This window comes from Carettochelys insculpta, chromosome 20 (genome assembly GCF_033958435.1).
Source record: "Carettochelys insculpta isolate YL-2023 chromosome 20, ASM3395843v1, whole genome shotgun sequence".
NCBI classification, from domain to species: domain Eukaryota; kingdom Metazoa; phylum Chordata; order Testudines; family Carettochelyidae; genus Carettochelys; species Carettochelys insculpta.
In genome coordinates, this window is record NC_134156.1 from 8773791 (window position 1) to 8794341 (window position 20551).

The 20551-nt window shown below is 44.7% G+C and overlaps 1 protein-coding gene across 1 annotated transcript in view; it reads left to right on the forward strand.

Moving 5' to 3' along the window:
• The first annotated feature begins 9536 nt into the window (after nt 1-9536).
• Nucleotides 9537-20551, forward strand: part of GRB2 (growth factor receptor bound protein 2) — a 75979-nt gene continuing 64964 nt past the window's right edge. The window contains exon 1 of the mRNA XM_075014868.1: nt 9537-9882. Within this exon, the coding sequence (XP_074870969.1) occupies nt 9805-9882 (78 nt within the window). The 5' untranslated portion in view covers nt 9537-9804. The remainder of the gene's footprint in view (nt 9883-20551) is intronic.

Genomic DNA, 20551 nt, shown 5'->3' on the forward strand with positions numbered 1-20551 from the left:
AGGCCACACAATCGCGGAGTGTACAGGGTAGACTGCACTTAAAACACAGACATCCAACTTCATTTTCAGGCACACCCTGATAGCTTAGAAATAAACAGAACAATCAGACTTATGCTCGCTTGCAATCCCTCTAATGCACCTTGGATCCTTTTGTTCTGTCGCTACTGCTACCGTCTTCTCCCTTCTTCACCGCTCTCTCTTCTCTACCCCAATGCTGTCTGTCTCCTTATATGCAGTTTCTGGCCTTCTCTGATTGGTTGACCAGTTGTCACCCCTAGGGGGGAGGAGCCATGCTAATTCACAGCAACCAATCAGCTCATCCTGCCAGTCAAGTTCATCGTCCTCCTAACCCCTCCCTTCAGGTATTTTGGGGTGAGTTAAGTCATCCCTGTTTGAACTTTACTTCATCTCTGTTTCTTATGTGGTATTGGTCCATGTAGCCTGTGCCTCCATTTTGATGTTTTCTCACAGAGAATCATGGTGGTGGCCATTTTGGATTTTTAACTATAAAACTATCATTATCTGCTACTTTACTCAAGCCTTAATGCTAAAACTAACCAGTGTTTTATGCAGGCTGAGGCATTATGATCCTGTCCCCACCATTGTTATGCAAATCTGGAGACGTACATTTTACGATGTTTGGAACCTCATCTCTGTCCAAGGTGCTGCAGGGTTGTTTGGTTTTGGTTTTGGTTTTTTAGAACAGTTGACAACAGAACTTCTTGTCTCCCTTGCAACTTGCGTCCCCTCCACTCTGCAAAGGACACCAGCCTAATTCACTTGTTTCTCAACTTCTCCTGGGAAGGCCCCTGATGCTGCCCTTTCTAGGGCTCCTGCTTTTTGACTCTTACAAATCTCCTCACAACCCATTTCTGCTGAGATCCCTGTGAGAAATCTGCCTGTGCCTGATGGCTGGGATGAGGGTCAAGAGCTAAAATTGCATCTGTAATAAAACTGTAACTAGATACATTTGTTCAACCTGTACCCCTCCGTCCACCTGTCACGGGCTGCTTGTCAGCACTTCAGGGCAGGGATAATGGCTGTGCCATGTTCAGTAGGAGACCCTGAGCCTCGCTGAGGACTCTAGGCTGCTGCACTAGCCTTCTCACTCCAGCACAGGCATAGTGGTAGCAGCAGTGTTAGTGACACAGCAGATGTTGAGGGCTCTAGAACCACACACTTCATGGCTAACAGTGCTAGTCCAGCAAAGCAGGCCACATGCAGGTGTAACTGCCTCCAGGTAGACTTGAGCCTGGGCCTTCTGGAGCTTAGTGCAGGTGGCTCTACAGCTTGAGCTAATGGCCTGCTGGCTCTCAGTTTAGGCTGTAGAGGACACTTATTCTTTCTGTGTGACGTGGTCCCATTACATGGGAGAGCTAACCACACGTAGGTGAGAAGCTTACACAGGCTTGTGGGGGAGTGCCCTCCCACTGAGAGGGATGGCCAAGTCTGTGCATGCATTGGGGGCCAGACAGCAGTAATCCTTGCCAGTGCTGGGGGTGCTGTTGCAAGAGCTGCTGGAAGGGCTGGAGGGGAAGCTGGAGGGGCTCTCAGGCGAAGCTGAGATAGGCAGGGCCTCTTAGAGCAGAGCCCCACTGCAACATGTTGAGTGAGACACAGAGGGCAGGCCCGCCTGGCGAAGCTGGCACAGGCAGTGACATCCAGAGGTGCTAAAACAATTTTTGTAGTGCAGGTGCTTAGATCTGTTGAACTGCACTGGAAATCCTGTATATGGAACCCGGAACTCCCCCGCTTCCCACTCCTCATGCCTGACCCTGGGCTCCTGGGCAGCCTCTCCACTGTGTGGGTGCACATCTGTCCCCTCAGCTACCCTTGGGATCCCTTGCTGTCTGTGGCCCTCAGGGCTAGGGAGAGGCAGTGACAGTGGGGTGCCACCTGCCACCTCCAGCTAGTGCCAATGCCCAGAAACACAAGGTATATTGCTTATTTTGAATAGATTTTGAAATAGGCTATTTTGGCAGGTGGCGCTGTCTGCGCAGGGCCACCTGCTGAAAAAAAAGCCCTATTTTGACGCATACCTGTATTCATCATGCGATGAGATTTACAGGGATGCCAGAGTAGTGAACCTGTCATCTTGAAAACTGTTTCAAGACAACAAATAGATGCAGGCAGCTATTTCAGGATACCTTTGTATTCTGAAATAGCACCTGCCATGTAAACATAGCCCTAGTGACCAATGATGTGGGAAAAGCTGAAGTACTCATTGCTTTTTTTTTTCTCTCTGTCTTAACAGACAAGGTCAGCTCCCAGACTACTGCACTAGGCGATGCATTATGGTAAGGAGGCAGACAGCCTTGGTGGGGAAAGAATCAATTTGAGAGCTTTTAAGAAAAGCTAGACATACACAAATCCATGCGTGTGGATTTAATGCATCCAAAGTTACTGAGGGAACTGGCAAATGTCATTGTAGAGCCTTTGGCCATTATCTTTGAAAACTCCTGGAGATAGGGAGAAGTCCCAGATAATTGGAAAAAGGCAGATATAGTGCCCATCTTTAAAAAAGGAAAGAAGGACCTCAGTCCCACTGAGACCTCACCTCAGTCCCCTGAAAAATCATGGAGGGGATCCTCATGGAATCAATTTAGAAGCACTTGGAAGAGGGGAAAGTGATCAAGGGCAGTCAGCATGGATTGACCAAGGAGAAGTCATGCCTGACGAATCTGATTAGCTTCTATGGTTAGGTAACTGGCTCTGTGGACATAGGGAAGTCAATGGATGTGATATACCTTGACTTTAGCAAATCTTTTGATACTGTCTCCCACAATATTCTTGCTGACAAATTAAGGAAGTGTGCATTGAATAAATGGACTGTCGGGTGGATAGAAATTGGCTACATGATCAGGCCCAACAGATAGTGATCAACGGATAGATGTCTGACTGGTGGTTGGTTTCAAGTGGAATGCCCCAAGGATTGGTTGTAGGGCCGGTATTGTTCAACGTTTTTATTAATGACTTGGATGAGAGGATGGATTGCATCCTCAGGAAATTTGTAGGTGACACAAAGATAAGGGGAACAGGTAGATACATTGGAGACTAAGGATAGCGTCCAGAGTGACTTAGACAAGTTGGAGGATTGGGCCAAACGAAATCTTAAGAGGTTCAACAAGGACAAGTGGAGGGTTCTGCCCTTGAGATGGAAGAATTCCAAGCATTTTTACAGGCTGGGGATTGATTGGCTAAGTAGCAGCACAGCAGAAAAGGACCTGCGGATTACAGTGGACAGGAGGCTGGGTATGAGTCAACAGTGTGCCCTTGTAGCCAAGAAGGGTAATGACACATTGGGGTGCATTAGGACGAGCATTTCCAGCAGATCTTGAGAAGTGGTTATTCCCCTTTATTCAGCACCGGTGAGGCCACAGTTGGAATACTGCATTCAGTTCTTGTTACCCCAGTATTGAAAGGGTGTGAATGCATTGGAGAGGATCCAGCAGAGGGCAACCAAAATGATTTGGGGGCTGGAGCATTTGACCTATGAGCAGAGGCTGAGGGATTTGGGCTTATTTAGTTTGCAGAAGTGAAAAGTGAGGGGCAATTTGATAGCAGCCTTCAGCTTCGTGAAGGGGGCTCTAAAGAGGAGAGGGTGGGGCTGTTCTCAGTAGCGACAGATGACAGAACAAGGAGCAGTGGTCTCAAGTTACAGAGGGGGAGGTCTAGGTTGGATATTGGGAAAAACTGTTTCACCAGGAGAATGGTGAAATGCTGGGATATGTTACATAGAGAGGTTGTAGAATCTCCGCCCCTAGTGTCTTTTTAAGTCCTGCCTGGACAAAACCCTGGCTGGGATGATTTAGTTGGGGTTGATCCTGCCTTAGGCAGGGTGCTGGATTTGATGACTTCCTGCAGTCTCTTCCAGCTCTGGAATTCGATGATTCTATGAATTAATCTTACAGATGGATGCCTCAGAGGTAGGGGCATCCTTTACCACATGGTGTTGGAGAAGGAGCACCTGATCCTGTACTTCAGTAGGGAATTCCTCCCCAGAGAACAGAAGTATGCCGTCAAAAAGAAATGTCTGGCAGTTAAATGAGCCATGGAGACTCTCCAATTCTACCTCCTGAGGTGGTGGTTTATCCTCATGATGGATTATACTCCACTCCAGTGGATGCAGAGAAACAAGGAGAAGACCATGAGAGTGACTAGATGGGTCCTATTGCTGTAACCCTGCCACTTCTGGGTACAGCACAGGGCTGGAACCCAACATGGCAACACTGACTCAGCCTGTCACAGTCACACTGCCTCTCCTCACAAGTAGCCCAAGCCCATTTTGTTCAGGGAGGAGAGGGAAGATATGTGATGCAGCAGGCCCAGAGGCAGCAGGACAGTCATAATTGGAAGATACACAAGCCCCAAAATGATCAGGGCCTTAGTTCACAAGGAATAAGGCAGGGGCGGAAGGTTTGCATAAATTTTGGTGGTGCCCAGAATGCCCAGAACTCAAGACCTTCCCCATTCAAAATCTCCCCACCCTCCTTCCCTGACCTAAAGCTCTGGGATAGAGTCTGTGTAGTAGGCACTGTGCTTCTGATGTACTTAAAATCTGTTGTAATTACTTTTTGAGTTTTTGGCTAGCTGTTTTTCAAATTGTTTTTTTGCCCTTCCTAATAATAACACTTTGTTCACCAGAGTTTATGCTACTTTCTATTTTCCTCACTAGGATTTGACTTCCACTCTTTAAACTATGCTTTTTTATTTCTCGTATAGTTTGTACTTTTCTCTCTGTGCTGATGTAGTTGAAATAAACTCTAGTCTTTGCAAAATGTCTGTCCTCTATGCTGGTTGTTGTTCTAGTAACTGATCTAAAGCAAATACTAACAGCTACACTCTGTGATGTGGTAAGGACTATCACAAATCACTTCCTAAGCAAGTCTGGCTTTCTTTCTGCACTGGTTTTATATACATTTTTATGAGGGTGATTATTGTTTAATTCATAAATTATTTTCCTGATTTAATCCTATTGAAAGGATCTGTCAGTCACACTTACTGAGTTTGGTTGTTTTAAGTGGTTACTAAACTGGGATGCATTTTTGGTTGGGCAGAGCTGGGCTGGGCCGGGCTAGATGGTGTTTCTCCCTGGTGGTGGCTGGGCTAGCTCTGGATCGGGGGCAGGAATTCTATGCCCATCTGTGGAAGCTTCAGCTGGGCCAGGAAAGGGGAGGATGCTCTCTCCTTGCCTGTATGGCCCTTGATAGCATGCTGCATGGCTATGCAGGCAAGGAGGAATTTATGCTTATTTATATTACAGCCCTGCCCTTTCCCTGCCCTGTCTTATCCCCCCATCCTCACTCCCCTCAGTGAGACTGCCTAGGGGATAAGTTCAGGTGCTTGGCTCCAGCAGCACAGTCAGGTCCAATGTTCCCTGTAATCTTTTCCATCCTTGTGCAGAATAATTTTTTCTCTGCACCGAGGCATGTGCAAATGTGCACCACCTGTGGAAACAAAAAACCTATTGGTGAGCAGTCTGCTACTCAGCTGGGCATCATAGGACTCACTCCTGGGTGACTGCACAAGCGCTCAGCTTACAGGGAGCACTGGTTGGGCCCCATGCATTCAACGGTAGCAGTGCAGGGCAGAGTAAAGTGATGAGGCCCCAGCTCACTCCTCTCCTCTGGCTGTGTCACACTGGTTCCTGCCGGTGAGTGTGTATGGGGGGCGTAGTTCTGCTTTCTCCCCTGAGTGACGTGGCTGTGAGCTGGGGGAGCAGAGCGGCCTGTTGCTAGTGAATGCAGAGAACCTGACCACCCCCTGCTGCCACTGCCAGCCCCTCCACTATTTCCCTAGGGGCCAGAGGCTCTAGTCCCTCGCCCCTCCTGCCCACAGCATTGGTAGGCTCGTGCGCCCTCCTTCTCCCCATGCATCACCTCTCTATTGAGCAGCATGTGAATGATGAATTTTTTCACTGAATGTCATTGTCACTGGCGGTGAAAGTCACTACATTTGTCCGCTCACTTTGGCCCTCATTATTCTCACTAGGGAAACAAAAAAAAACGCTAAATCTAGTGACAAAGGAGCTAAGTTGGCAACAAACAACTATGTGAGTGAAACAAGATGCTCACTATGGCCTCAAATGAACTGTCATAGAAAAAGGACAAAAAACCAAAACAATAAATAACAAAAAAACAACCAACCGCAAACCCACACTGTATCCGCTGTGGGTGACCCGTTCACAAAGTAAAGCAGCAGAAATGGAGCACTTTAAAGACGAACAAAATGATTTGTTCAGTGATGAGCTCTCATGGGACAGACCCACTTCTTCAGATCTGAAGAAGTGGGTCTGTCCCACGAGAGCTCATCACCAAATAAATCATTTTGTTATTCCTTAAAGTGCACCATTTCTGCTGCTTTGTTTTGTTGGAATACAGACTAACAGGGCTACCTCTCTGTTACTAGTTCATGAAGTGGTTACTCTATATCTAACTGGGTTATCCTCATTCTCAAAGGAAATCCACTCAACACCTTCTAACTTTGCTAGGTACTAAGAATCATGGAATGAACAAAAAAACACTGAATCTATGACTTGTTACAACAATTTGTACCCCACTTAACACCCCTCCCAGCCAATGTCCCCTGTAATTTTTCTCATACATGTGCAGAATGACTTTTGTTACATCACCTCCACATGGGTGCGCATATGGTGATGGTGGGGCTGTGGGGTTTGGAGTGTTTAAGAGGGCTCTGGGCTGGGGCAGAGAACTGGAGTGTGGACTCTGGGTTGAGGCTAGAGATGACAGATCTGCTCTTTGTAAGAGGAATGTCTGAAGGGTGAAAAGGGGTGTGTTTGTGTGCACCCTGCTGTTCAGTGTTTGGAGGGGGGAGACATGGTGTCAAAGATGAGAACATCAAGGCAGGTTCCTCCTCATCCCCCTTATTCCCCCCTCCCCTTTGCTCCCCTCCCCCCCACCCCTGTTGTGGGCCTCAAGCTAAATATGAGATAACAGTGTGTTAAACACTGTTGGAAAAAAAAGTGAACAGCATTCTGGGATGTATTAGCAAGAGTGTTGTAAGGAAGACACAAGTAGTAATTCTTCTGCTTCACTCTGCGCTAATTAGGCCTCATCTGGATTGCTGTGTCCAGTTCTGGGCAGCACATTTCAGGAAAGATATGGACAAATTGGAGGAGGTCCAGAGAAGAGCAACAAAAATGATTAAAGTTCTAGGCTGGACCGCTGATGTGGGACGGAGGGGGGCAGTTGTAAAGGGGCCCAGAGCTCCAGCCCACACCACTGGCACTTTGGCAGCAGCGAGAGCCAGAGCTCCAGGCCCCTTTAAACCCTGTGGCAGTGCTGCTCCGCTGCTCCACACAGCCTGGAAGAGTGAGGGGGAGCACAGTGGTCTGAGCAGCACTCAGGGCTGATTGCCCTAGGCCCTATCTCTTCTGCCCTTGTCGCTGCACCTTCTGAGGGTGCAGAGCCAGGCCCCTCTCCCACCTTCTTCCAGAGCCTGCAGTGGCTGTTGGTTCTGCTGGCTCTAGGAAACATGATCTATGAGGCAGGGTTGAAAGAACTGGGTTTGTTTAGTCTGGAAAAAGAGGCTTGAGAGGCACATAACAACAGCTTGGAACTACATAAAAACTTGTTATAAAGGGGGAGAAAAATTGTTCTTCTTAAGCTCTGAGAATAGGACAAGAAGCAATGGGTTTAAACTGCAACAAGGGAGGTTTAAGTCAGACGTTAGGGAAATGCTTATGTCAGGGTGATTAAGCGCTGGAATAAATTGCCTAGCAGGTTGTGAAGTCGGTGGAGATTTTAAGAGCAGGCTAGACTGACACTTCTCAGGGATGGTCTAGATCAGTGTTTCTTAAACTGTGTTCCGTGGAATATTGGTGTTCTGTGAACCACTTGCAGGTGTGCCACAAGCATCTGACACTTTTTTTGATATCCTACACTGATGGTATCTATTTTCTGTTTGTAACCCTAGAGGCACTCAGACCACTGACAAGGAGGAGTAAAATCTATGCTCTATACCCTTGTCTGAGAGCCAGCTGGCCTTTAGCTCATGTTACTAAAAAAGGGATAGAAAATAAGACAACCCCTATATAAAACTATGGTATGCCCACATCCTGAGTACTGTGTGCAGATGTGGTCTCCTCACCTCACCTCAAAAAAGATATATTGGCATTAGAAAAGGTTCAGAAAAGGGCAACTAAAATGATTAAGGGTTTGGAACAGGTCCCATATGAGGAGAGGCTAGAGAGACTGGGACTTTTCAGTCTAGAAAAGAGGAGACTGAGGGGCAATATGATAGAGGTATATAAAATCATGAATGGTGTGGAGAAAGTAAATATAGAAAAGTTATTTACTTGTTCCCATAACATATGATCTAGAGGACACCAAATGAAATTAATGGGTAGCAGGTTCAAAACTAATAAAAGAAAGTTTTTCTTCACACAGCACACAGTCAACCTGTGGAACTCCTTACCAGAGGACGCTGTAAAGGCCAGGACTCTAACAGAGTTTAAAAAAGAGCTCGATAAATATTTGGAGGTTAGGTCCATAGATGGCTATTAGCAAGGGGTAAGGTATGGTGCCTAGCCTTTTGTCGAAGGCGGGAGATGGATGGCAGGAGACAAATCACTTGATCATTGTCTTCGGTTCACCTCCTCTGGGGCACCAGGCATTGGCTGCTGTCGGCAGACAAGATACTGGGCTAGATGGACCTTTGGTCTGACCCAGTATGGCCGTTCTTATGTTCTTATGACAGAGCAAAGGGCTTTAGTCCTGACAGTCACCGGTTAATTCCCTCCTGCCAACTGCATGGGTCTGTCAGCCTGACATGCTGTTAAAACCAGATACAATGTTATTTCTTCATTGCTGCAATCCCTGATTAATTTACATCAGAATTTCCAGAGCTGAAGAACTAACAGAGTTAGCCGCGCTAGTCTGTATTCTAACCAAACAAAACAGCAGTCAGGTAGCGCTTCAAAGACTAACAAAATGATTTAGTCGGTGATGAGCTTTCGCGGAACAGACCCCAGTGAGTCTGTTCTGCGACAGCTCATGGCCGAATAAATCCTTTTGTTAGTCTTTGAAGCGCTCCGTGACTTCAGTTTTGTTTTGTCAGAGCTGCAGAAGTGGGCCAGCCCCACCGAAGCTCACCCCCCGGTGTTGAAAGGGCTACAGCACTGCTGGCTCGTTTCATGTTGCGTGTTAGGCTTTGCTCGGTTTTGGGCGGACAGTTTTTGCAAGAACGTTTTCATAGGCGTTCCACACGCGAATGTTACTGTTCGGGGTTCCCTGGGCGCCAAAAGTTCAAGGAACTCTGGCCTAGATGGGGCAGGGCCTGGACTTGAAGCCCTGCAAGCCTAGGAGTCCCTGTCTATCTCTGTGTGACCCCCTCAGGTTCCCCTCAGCCACCCACCAGGCGTGGAAGTGCCACCAGCTGTGGCCTGGGGGCTCGGGGCTCAGCGGGCGGGGCTGGGGCGCCTGCGCAGAACTCGCTGTGCTGCATCCCCGGCTGCTATTGGCCGCCGCCGCTGTCACTCCGGCTGCTTCCGGGCCGAGCCCCGGGCTGAGGCGGAAGCGGCGGAAAGCGGAAGTGGTGGCCGGGTCTGGCTCGGGAGGAGGCAGAGGAGCAGGGTGCGGCCCCTGCCACCCATCCGTGCCTCGCTTCCCCTGATGGTCCGTCTCTCCCTCCGCCTCCCGTAGGGCGCAGCGTCCGTGGGCCAGAGCCAGCCGGAGTTCCTGCGGCAGCCGGAGCCAGGCCGGGCTGCGCCGGGAGCCCCCCGCCGCAGGGAGCGCTCCCTTCCCAGCCACCTTCCCCCGCCGTTCGACGCGCAGCAGCCCCAGCATGGAAGCCATCGCCAAGTACGATTTCAAAGCCACTGCGGACGATGAACTGAGCTTCAAACGGGGGGATATCCTGAAGGTAAGCGCCGGGGGAACGGGTTGGCGAGCCCCCTCCTCCCGCGTCACTCGGCCCCACCGTCTCCCCCGCAACCCCTTCCGCCCCATTTCCTCCCCTGTGTCTTCTCCAGAGCCACTCTGACCCCTTGGATTACCAGGGCCGCCGTTGTAAGTGTGTGTGTGTGTGTTCAGCTGATACCCCACGGAAGCGCCCATGGTTCCAGGCTGTTCTCGACAGCTCGAGCACAGACCAGTAGCAAGGAAACGAGAAGTATTTGAACACGGGCTATTCATCGAATTAGTTTCTAGAGACACACCTTCGACAAGTAATGAGCACCAACTTAATGTGTCTTTCCTTTGCCTCCTGACATAAGTCCTTGCATAACAGAGCGATTAGATAATCTCTTGCAATCTTTTATAGTCGTGCTGAAAAAATCGGTAAATAATTTTATCTTCTGTGTTGATAAACTTCATTGATAAATCTGTAACAGTGAGTGTTTACTGGAACCGTGGAGCTGTAAGTGGGTGCCGTAGTGTGGATTTGGTGGGTTTTATGTGCGGATTTCTCAGTATACCAAAGATTCGGCATCCGCTCGAGCTGTCAGTGTAGTTATCTGATTGCTGTTAAAAATATTTCTATAAAACTGAAGAGCCAGAAAGGGCAAATAAAGAATGTATTTTCCAAAAACAGAAAATGGGGGATTGTTATAGTGTGCTGTTTTCATCAGCATTGTAAAATATGCTTTTTTTCAGAATGATAAAAGTCTAGTTTGTGGTGTTCTTATACACGATCTTTTCTGTAGTTAATATTTCTGTGTTGCTTATCATCCTTAAAGAAGATGGATCACTTTTCGTCCAAACAATTGAGCCTTTAGTGGTTTAGTTTTAAAAAGTTTTAAATCCAGATCTTTAGTTTTCAAAACCACCTGGAGGTAGACATTTATAATTTAAAAAAAAAAAACCAGACTCGTTAAAGACTCAATCCCACAAAGATTTAAGCACATAAGTAACTTTGTTCATGTGAATATTCTTCACTGGGACTACTTACCTGCATAAAGGTAGCAACATGCTTATTTTTTGTTTGAGTTGGGAGCCTAAGCTTATTCAAGTGGTGAAGATTTAGTCCCCTTACATGCAAACTTTAGTGTGATTCCTTTTCAAAACTAGAATTTGACTACATTCATAGACATGCAAGAAATACATGAATTGTGCTGCCAATGTAATTTTTATCATAAATCATGATTTTTCAAATCTGTTAGAGATGTGAACTGAAATTTAGTATACAGTGTCATAGAAAAACACTTTCTTGCTGATTTTAGTTGGGAAAATAATCAGGTCAATTAAATGAATGGTGGTTACAAAAACTCTATTTTTGGGAGTTTCTCTTGCATTTATGTAAATCCAAATGGCTTTGATTTGTTCACAATAAATAAATCTGATTCTGTTAATTCATGTGTCTTTTACTCACAAATTGCATTTGGATTTATACATCCCAGCACATCTTAATTACATTATTTACACTGGAAAACCCATATCCATTTTTTTCTGCAACTGTTTGTTCAGAATAGTGTGTCAGCTTTCAGTTTTATATCCTTAGTGCAAGTGTAAGCATCACATTATTAAATATGTACATTGACCCTAACTTTTACATTTGTAAACCTGAGCTATATTCTGTTCATTTGTGTTTAATATCTTGCTTGGTTTTGTGTACTGTGTAGAAAAAGTACAATTCAAATGAAACTGGAGAAGAATCTATAAGGCTTGTAGAAAATGATGACTAGGAAGGAAAACTGAGGCGCATGTGTATGGTATTTAGGGATTTTTTCATTTGAAATGTATTTTTGGTAATTTTTCTCCTTGTCTAGATGTTTGTTTTGATGGTATGAAAAGATAGCTGGAAAGAGACGAAGCAGGATATTTATAGGGATTTTTTTCTAAACTGGAAGAATTAGTATCTATATTATAACTTATTGTATTGGTGCATATTACTGTACTAATGTATACAGAGCTCAGAGACTCTTACTGTCATCTCAAGATTATTTTTGTCAGATTGTGGAAAAAATATGAGCCATATGTATACCACTACTACCACTTATGCAGCTATACAGGTGCTGGAATATGGGCACTAATTTTTCTAGTTGTGGTTGAGCGAGTCCTTGCAAACTTCAGTCTGTATTTCTGTTTCCAGTTCAGATACATTTTATGTTGTGATGTAACATCAGTGAGTCTGTTACTAGGAAGGTGATATTGAAGGTAAGTTTGAGGAAGTGTTTGCCTGTAGTGTTCTGGTTTTAAGTTCATTTATTTGTACACCACTTGAATGTAAATGTCAACATGAACAATATTCTGCACTACTGTAATACCTTTCATATGAGGGTTTTTAAATTATCCTTGCAGTGCTTTTTTAATGGGAGTGAGAACTATTTTCATTTTGCAGAGAGTAAACTGAGGCCTTGAGAAGTTGACTTGCTCATGACACATGCAAAGCCAGGACCAGAGCCCAAGAAACCTGGCTTCCACTCAGTTGTTCTGATGACTGATGTCCCCACAGTGGGACGTGGAGCTAGGTCTGGTGTTCAGAACTGTTGTTCTGCTGGGTTTAGGGTAGGGGATTACAGGTGCCAGAAGCAGCATGAGATTGTACAGTTTACTTCATTCAGAACAGTGGTTGTGGCACATCTGCAGGGAAGATTTTCAGAGTGACAAGTACATTTGGGCCATGGAAGTAACTTGTACTAAGCACAGTACGTCGGTTATCACTTCTCTTGATGAAAAGATATTCTGTAGTCCTACCTGACCTGGGCTGAACTCTGTTTGTTTTCTCATTGTCATGCCTAGTAGTGATTAGTCCTGAAACTAGGTCAATCTCAAGTGCATGTAAATGAGAAAGAACTTCTAAGTGGGATAAACTGTAATGCATGATGCCAATCTAATGCCCTCCAAGAAGGAAGTATTTCGTAGTCTTCACATATTTATGCTAGACAGAATTGGAGTTGTTGAGAAAAAGTGCATATCCCACAACCAAGTACATACCCTTTTTTTACGTTTCCACGCTGAGCCATAATTAGATATTCATCATTCACAACTCTTTTAACATATCACAATCTGATGGCCAGCGTAAGTTAGAATGCTGTACAGAGAACTGTTAGCTCTGCACCTTGTTAAGGAATGAAGCTAAATCTAAAATATTTAATTATCACTGATGATACTTCTATGTTCTCTGTGAGGAGTGAAGGAAAAGATGGATATTGTCTCACTTCTGATTTCAGCAGATAATTTGCCTATGATGTCATGGTATCATTACTGCAGTATACCCACATATTCTGGATGTGATTGAATAGCGTTTGAACTGTGTCCATTAAGCTGCTTGTTAGTAATCTTGTGGCTATCCTCCAAAAGTTGACCTTTGACTTGCAACTCTGTCAAACAGCTGAGTGAAGAGGAAACGTGCCAGGCCTTTTCTTTTTATGGGCAGTGTATGGTGAGAGCTTCAGTAATTTTGTAACTGTGGCAGTTCACTGGATTCCTGCTCCTTTTGTCATATGATTCTACAGCCGTGTATGGTATTACTGAGCAGGAGATGCAATTTGGCATCTATCTCTAGATTTGGTCTTTGGGCAAGTGAAGCTTGGAATTGATTCACTCTGCTGCTTGAGGGCTCATGAGGGGTGGTGGTGGTGTGGGATTTGGGCATGAGATGGACAGGGGTGCAGTGTTTGTTACCCTACTCCCAGAGGCACACATGGCTCCACATCCTCTGGTGCGGGAAAAGCCTCTGGACCTGTGCTGTGCTGCTGTTCCCACAACTGGGTGGGGGCGGGGTGGATTGGCAGCACACAGAGCCACTTCTTACCATAGTCTGAAACCTGGGTGTTCTGGGATTAGGGACACATGGATTAAGGAGCTTCAAGTGTTGTTTGCTTCTTGGTCGTTGATAGAGCCCTGCACGGATCCTACAATGTGGATCTGCATTGGCCAGGCTCAACTCCTCATCTGAGCTGCAGTCTGTGGTATGGTTTTTAGTTGTATCTGTGCAACAGATTTGGAAGGAAGGGGGTTGGGAGCACAAACTAGCAATGTTGTACAGGGCGGAGGCAAGCAGCAGGGATGGGGGCTAAGGGGCAGTGCCGACTCTGCAGTTTAGTGCTTACTAGTGGGGGTAGGAGGGCTGGGCAGGATGGCGCCTCTTGAAGTGACATTTAGGGTGTAGCTTCTTGCATCCTTTCCCCTGCTAGCAGTGCAGGGGCCTGCTCTGGCACCCCACCCCACCCCACCTTCTCCTAGAGATGGGGAGGGACTTGTCCTGGTATCCCTTCTGCTATCCGCATCCAGGGATGTGGATCTGAAGTGGATAATTACGGATATGTGGAGCTGTAGTCATTGACTGACAGTGGCTCTGCAAGACCACCTTTCTGTCCACTGCAGTGTGAAAAAGGGTGTTGGTAAATGGCATCCTCCTAGAAAAGTGAAGAAAACTGGGAAATATGTAGTCTCTCCCTATCCCCGCTTTACCCCTCTGGTAAAAAGAGCCCACACTGAGATCCACAAAAATCCCAATTCTAAATGTACTGAGCTGGTTATTTTATGCTTTTGTATCTGGATTTATGTGGAGATTATATATATCATAGAGCTGAAAGAGACTTTGAGAGGTCATTGAATTCAGTCCCCTACACTCACAGCAGAACCCATCACCATCCCTGACAGATATTTTTAAAATTTATTTGCCCTAAATGGCCCCCTCAAGGATTGAGCTCACACCCCTGGGTTTAGCAGGCCAATGCTCAACCCACTGAGCCATCCACCCCCATTTAAATTTCTGTGTTATTAGGAAGAGTTACTCTTAATCTGTGCCTATGTTTTTTGAGTCTAGGTATTAAATTCTTGAGAAACTGTAAATCTACTTCTGGTGGCTTCTGCTTTTATTGGCTTTTGTGCCAGCTGGCCAGTGTCCAGACCTAAAGTGTGCTGATACTTGCTTTTGGTTTGGCAGTGGGTTGTGGAGGGGAGAAGAAATTGTCCAAAATCCCACTAGGCAAAGCAAGGCTTTTTTCTTCTCTCCATCCAGTTTTTATAATAGTTTTATTCTGAATGTATAAAAATATCCATAGGGACCAATTCTCTGCTTTATTCTATGTATTATTAACACACAGTTATGGAAGAGCGCTAAGCATCCAGATCCACTTCCTCTCCCACATCCAAGAAAAAGAAAAACCCCTCCAGAAAGATGGACTTTGTGACATGCATGGAAGGCTAACAAATCTAGAGGTCCTTCAAAAGATCTCTTCCCTGTACATATTGGTGTAGTTCATAGGCAGCTTATTGGAAGAATTGTAAACATATGGGATGTAAATAGATGGGACAATATACGTGAGTCCTTGACCTTTGAGTTGTGCTTTGCTGTTTTTATTGAGTCTTTACAGGCGATTACAGTTTTCAGTAATTTCTCTGTTGCATCTAAATCAACTACTGATGTGTTACTGTTTTTTTCGTTTCTGCAGAGAGTTGGGTTGTCTTAACTGAGCTATCGAGGCATCTTGCCGTTCTGAACAATGTCAGTCTGTCGTTTGGGCTCCACAACACCCTGCTGTTCATGTAGTTTCCCCTCCTACCCCATGCACGCTAGATTTATTCTCTTTCCCTTCAGACTTCCACAGGATTGAGTGTTTCCAGATAGTGGTGCTGAGACTGCATTTTCAGTTCCTGAATGAAAACCAGTTTAGGGCCTGATGACAGAGCAACGTGTTTGTGTCCAGGAGGGGTGAGATGAGTAAGGGTAGCAGGTCCTCAGTCTGTACTTCCATCTCCTACCCCGTCAGCGACCTCACCTGTGGTAGCCATTACGTAGTGGTGTTTGTACTGGGAAACAGAAACAGATGGCTTGCAAGAGGAAGGTTTAAAGACAATGAATGACTGTTTTGTTTAAAACTCTTAGTTTTTCATTTTTGAGAGAACTATATCCTGTGCTCGTAGGGGGATGGACTCAGTGACAGAGAGAGGAAAGCCTTGGAATCTTTTATGGTCCTGTATAATTCTGGCGTATAGAAAACTGCGTTCTGAATGAACAGAGCAGGACAGTAGCATAAGCAGCAAGATTTTGCATAAATCTGGGCAAATGATATCTGAATTAAGAATGTGGAAGGCCATTGTGTAAGGGCATTTGAGGTATGTTGCTTGATTGATGTGGGAGAAAATTTGGCGTTGACTTAAATGCTTTAGATGGCTTCTGCTGCTCAAGTAAGGTGACCAAATAGGCCGTGTATCAGACCACATTCTTGGAGCCAAAGCTCAGCAAGCCACTGAAGAACCTGTCAAATGTGAAACTGAAAGTTGCAGTAACTTAAAAGTTTGAGGTGGAAGCAGCATTTGAGGAAGTATCTTCTGCAGACATGGAATATTTTTATTGTAATAGATTGGTGATCAATAGTTTAAGGTTAACCTGATGTCTGTACTATCGTGAATGCTAAATAGTTGTTTTTAATGTGGAGTTCTTTCCAAAAATTATTACCTACAGCCTATTACAATTTGAGAGTAGGATACATGTCCTATTAGTCAGGTCCATTAAAATTGTTTGCTTCCCTTTAACCCATCCGTAAGGGCACTGACTAGAAAAAGTAGCTAGTGAACATGCTCTTAAATTATGGGATCACGTGCGTTAGTAAATATGGCATTTGAAAGCTGAGTGACTTAAAAGTCCAAAATGTAGAAAAAGTGAAGTATGTAATCTTGCTGGGGATGGTCTCAGAACAGGTGACATTATGAAATGTTGCCTATCTCAGAAACCCTTGTAGCAAGAATGGAATATTTCAGGTTGAAGGTGTAAAGAAATCTTTGCCAGCATCCAGATCTGGAGGGAATAAATGCATTCCTCCTTGAAAAATGGCTTCTTTGTTTGTTTATTTGGTAGCCATTTGTGGTCTTCTGCCAGGGCTGTAACTGAAAGTGGGACAGATTAACTCCCTTCTGTGCTGCTCTGTACCTAAAACACAGTAGATTTAAATCTGTGTAATTCAGAAGGGCAGTTACCCTCTTTGGCTAGATGGTGCCAAAAGAGCTACTGATGAAAACTACTGAGAGTTAGCTTTTTAACTTCCTAATATGCAGACTGTCTGCACTGCTGTAATTTATACTGTTGATTATTCCTGGACTGTAATCTGTCAGCCAAATCTAGCAACACCATATGGTTTGTCCATAAGGCCCAACTTGCCCCATAGCTGTTTGTCATCTCAACTTCTTAGACAAAAGTAAGCTCCCACAGAACAGCTTTGGGCTCTTTCAGTTACCCGATATGCCGCCTTCAGCATGCAGTAGAACCCCGAGATGCACACACTCGAGTTACATGTATCTCAGGTTAACAGGACTCTGAGTGGCAGGGAGCTGGCACCTGGCTCCAGGCTGTCTGCCTCTCAGAGGAGCCGGGAAAGGGACCAGTGCAGCAGCACTGGTCAGTTTCCTGGTTCCTCTGCATAACTGGCAGCCCAGAACCAGGTGCCAGCTCCCCACCACTGACATGAGCAGGGAAATTAACCAGTGCTGCTGCCCTGCTCAGTTTCCCTACATTTGTGAGTGGTGCGCAGCTGGGAGCCAGGCACCTACTGTACTGGTCAATTTCCTGCCTCCCCCAAGTTATGCAAAATTTGACTTAAGTGGGGTTGCACAAGAATGCAACATCCATGGAAGTCGGGGGTCTACTGTATGTGTCAAGCTGCTACAAAAAGCGGTGCTAGTGTTTGATTTATTCATTGGCCAGCCAAGGTTCTGCATTCTGTGCTATGGCAGTTCTCCATTTTTGTAGCATAATAACCTCTGAAAATCCAAATGTCAAGAAATGTTTTAGGTTTCAATTTCAGGGAAAACTAAAATCACCATTAGGTCACACCTGATAAAGGGGTGAGGCAGTGATCTCACAGGTGCCTTTGCCGGGACAGCACTCATGCTGTATATTGGGGTGTGGCAGTGATGTGAGGGTTAGCAGGTCCCTATATGCCAATATTTTTGCCTAAACCCCTCTTTACTGCAGTGACACCCAGAAAAGTCTGATTAAAATGGGAGAAATTGGTTTTTCTTACTGAGTTTCATAAAAATCAAGATGGTTTTGAGATATGATGGGGGTAAGTAGGATGTCAAAACAAGTCTTTGCAGAAGAGTCTGACTTCTGACGAGTGCTTTTCAAGGTGAAGTCTTCCTGACACCATCACTGCAAGTTGCATTGTAGCTAAGCATAGGTATCTTTGCTCTGTATGTCCTCTGGGACTGGAGCCTTAGTACGAATATTGCATCAGAGTGGAAGGTGGAACCTGCTCAGGTTCATCTCAATGACTTAGGTTGATGTGAAGGTGTTTTTTTAGTTTCTCATCGAACTGGAAGGGACCTTGAGAGGTCGTAGAGTCCAGTCCCCTGCACTCACATCAGGACCTATTTGCCACAGACCCCTAAATGGCCCTCTGAAGGACTGAATTCATAACTCTGGGTTTACAAGATCAGATGGCTAACCACTGAGTTCTTGGTGTGTGGTGTTTAGTCAGTACTGCATGCAGCAGAGGTGCAGGATGTCAAGTTCTGGTGCAACACTGGGTTCAGGTTATCTGTTGACAGTATCAAAGGTGGTGTGCTAAAGGAGAAACCAGACAAGATGAGTAAGTGCTACTTGAGTGCTGCCCACAATCTCACCTTCAGTTTAGGGCAGTTCTCAGGCTCCTAGTCAAAGGAAGCACAATCATATATCAAACCAAGCAGGCGTCTCACGACTCATGTGAACTGAGCTTGGAAAGACTTTAAGCAGAAACTTTTTCAAAGCATGAACAGCCAGCTCCTCATTGACACATTAATATTTTGATTTAACAACAATGCCCCTAGATCTGGGCAGGACATTTGCATATTTAGGTCTATGCGTGGCATTTTTACAGGCTGGCAGATCAGCTGCATGCTAGCTAGTAAAGATTTGTCATGGTTTGTGATTTTTTTTTTTTTTTTTTTTTTTTTTTTTCCCCTCCCCAGGTAAGGAGACCAGGCAACCAGATTTGTATTTTCTTTGATAGTTTTATTTTTACCTGTAAAATTAATTCTCAGGTAACTAATCCTCTCTTGTGGTGTCCCAGAGAGACCAGAATTCTTGTGACTTGTCTGGGATTTTATATTAAAGATATCTGACTTCATGTTTTATTCAGTTTGCTCAGTTTTAGCAGTGCATTAAGACTCAGTAAGCTGCATGCCTTCTGCATTTCTTCACTGATCAACAAAGTGATACTGCCTTAAATGTGGTGCACAAGTTCTTATCTTCAGCTTTATCCTACAACGGTTTTTGCTCTGTAGTTTCCTCTGCTGGCTCTGCAGTAGTGGTGGTGTTATCTACAAAGTTGGGCTAATATCAATGAGTTGTGTACACATGGTAAAGTAAATCAAGCCGTATTCGCTTTAAATTTCATTCTAAACTTGGGAAAGCAAGAAAAAAGAAGAGCAACTTTTTGGAGAGTGAGAAGGAAGAAGAGGAGCGAAAGGAAGCTGCACTTTCAAGATTTTTATCTGAAGAATAAAGAAAAAAAATTAGTTTTTCATTTTTATATGAAATGCTTCTATTCCACTTAAAATGAGTACTGACCAACCTAATGTAATGTTCCAAGCTTCAATCTCTCTCTTTTTTTAAGTCAGTCTATATTTAAGCATTTCTGCTGCAGTCTCGGACTCTTATGTATTGGATGGTTCGATCTTACAAAGTGCTAATTTCCTTCAACTTTTACTGAAGCAGCCTTCTTACATCTTATAAGATCACACCTTAAGCAGGGAAGAGAGTGGGTGGGTGCTTGATGTAGCATGGCTTTGTTACCACATGGGTGGTAGATTTGCCCAATTAAATAAGACCATTCCAGTGAATTATTTGAAGGAAACGCTCAACTGATTCTGTAAAAATGTGCAAAGATAGGGCACAAAAAAATCTTATGGGAACTGTATATAATAGGAATATATAGCCTTAAAAATCTGAAACCAAGAAGGTAGACTGTAATACTCTTTGATTAGTTTGTAGATAGAGCTGACACTTGCATTCATAGTTTGAGTTCACAGTTTTCCTTTTTGTATTCCTTTTACTAGGTGAATAGTTTTTAAGACATGGAAATCCTGCTTGAGTTATTCTGAAGCGATAAATGTGGAAAGAAACACAGAAAAAAAGCAAAAAAAATTAATTGAAGTTTGATAACTCTTGTTCAACTTTGATACCTGATTCTAGGTCCCGTTGTGTTGGTCATCTTTAGACCTACTTTGGGAAGTCGGTTAAAACAATGTCTGGAATAAGTACAAAGTTTAAGGGTGTCCTGCTCACGCTGGAAAATAGACCATCAGCCTGCACTACCCCCCAGCAATAAATTTAATAAATTATGCTGATGTTCACAGTGCTAACCTCCGTAAATAAAATGTGGGAAGCAAAATATAGGCTTGTACCTGTGGAATTGGGTTTACTTCTGGGTGTTCTGGTCAGTATGCACACAGTGTCATTGGGAACGGTATGTTCATATAGCAGCAGCAGCTAGAGCTCTGTGCAGAGAGCAGAAGGCATTTCTTTCAGATCAGCTGAACTATAGCAAATATATTGCTACTCTCTCTAAAAGCCTCTGATTTGAATAATGTCTCTGGAATTTTACACTTTCTTCAGTTTGAACTATGTCTTGCTCTAACTTTTACTAAACCTTTAGAGGTTTACA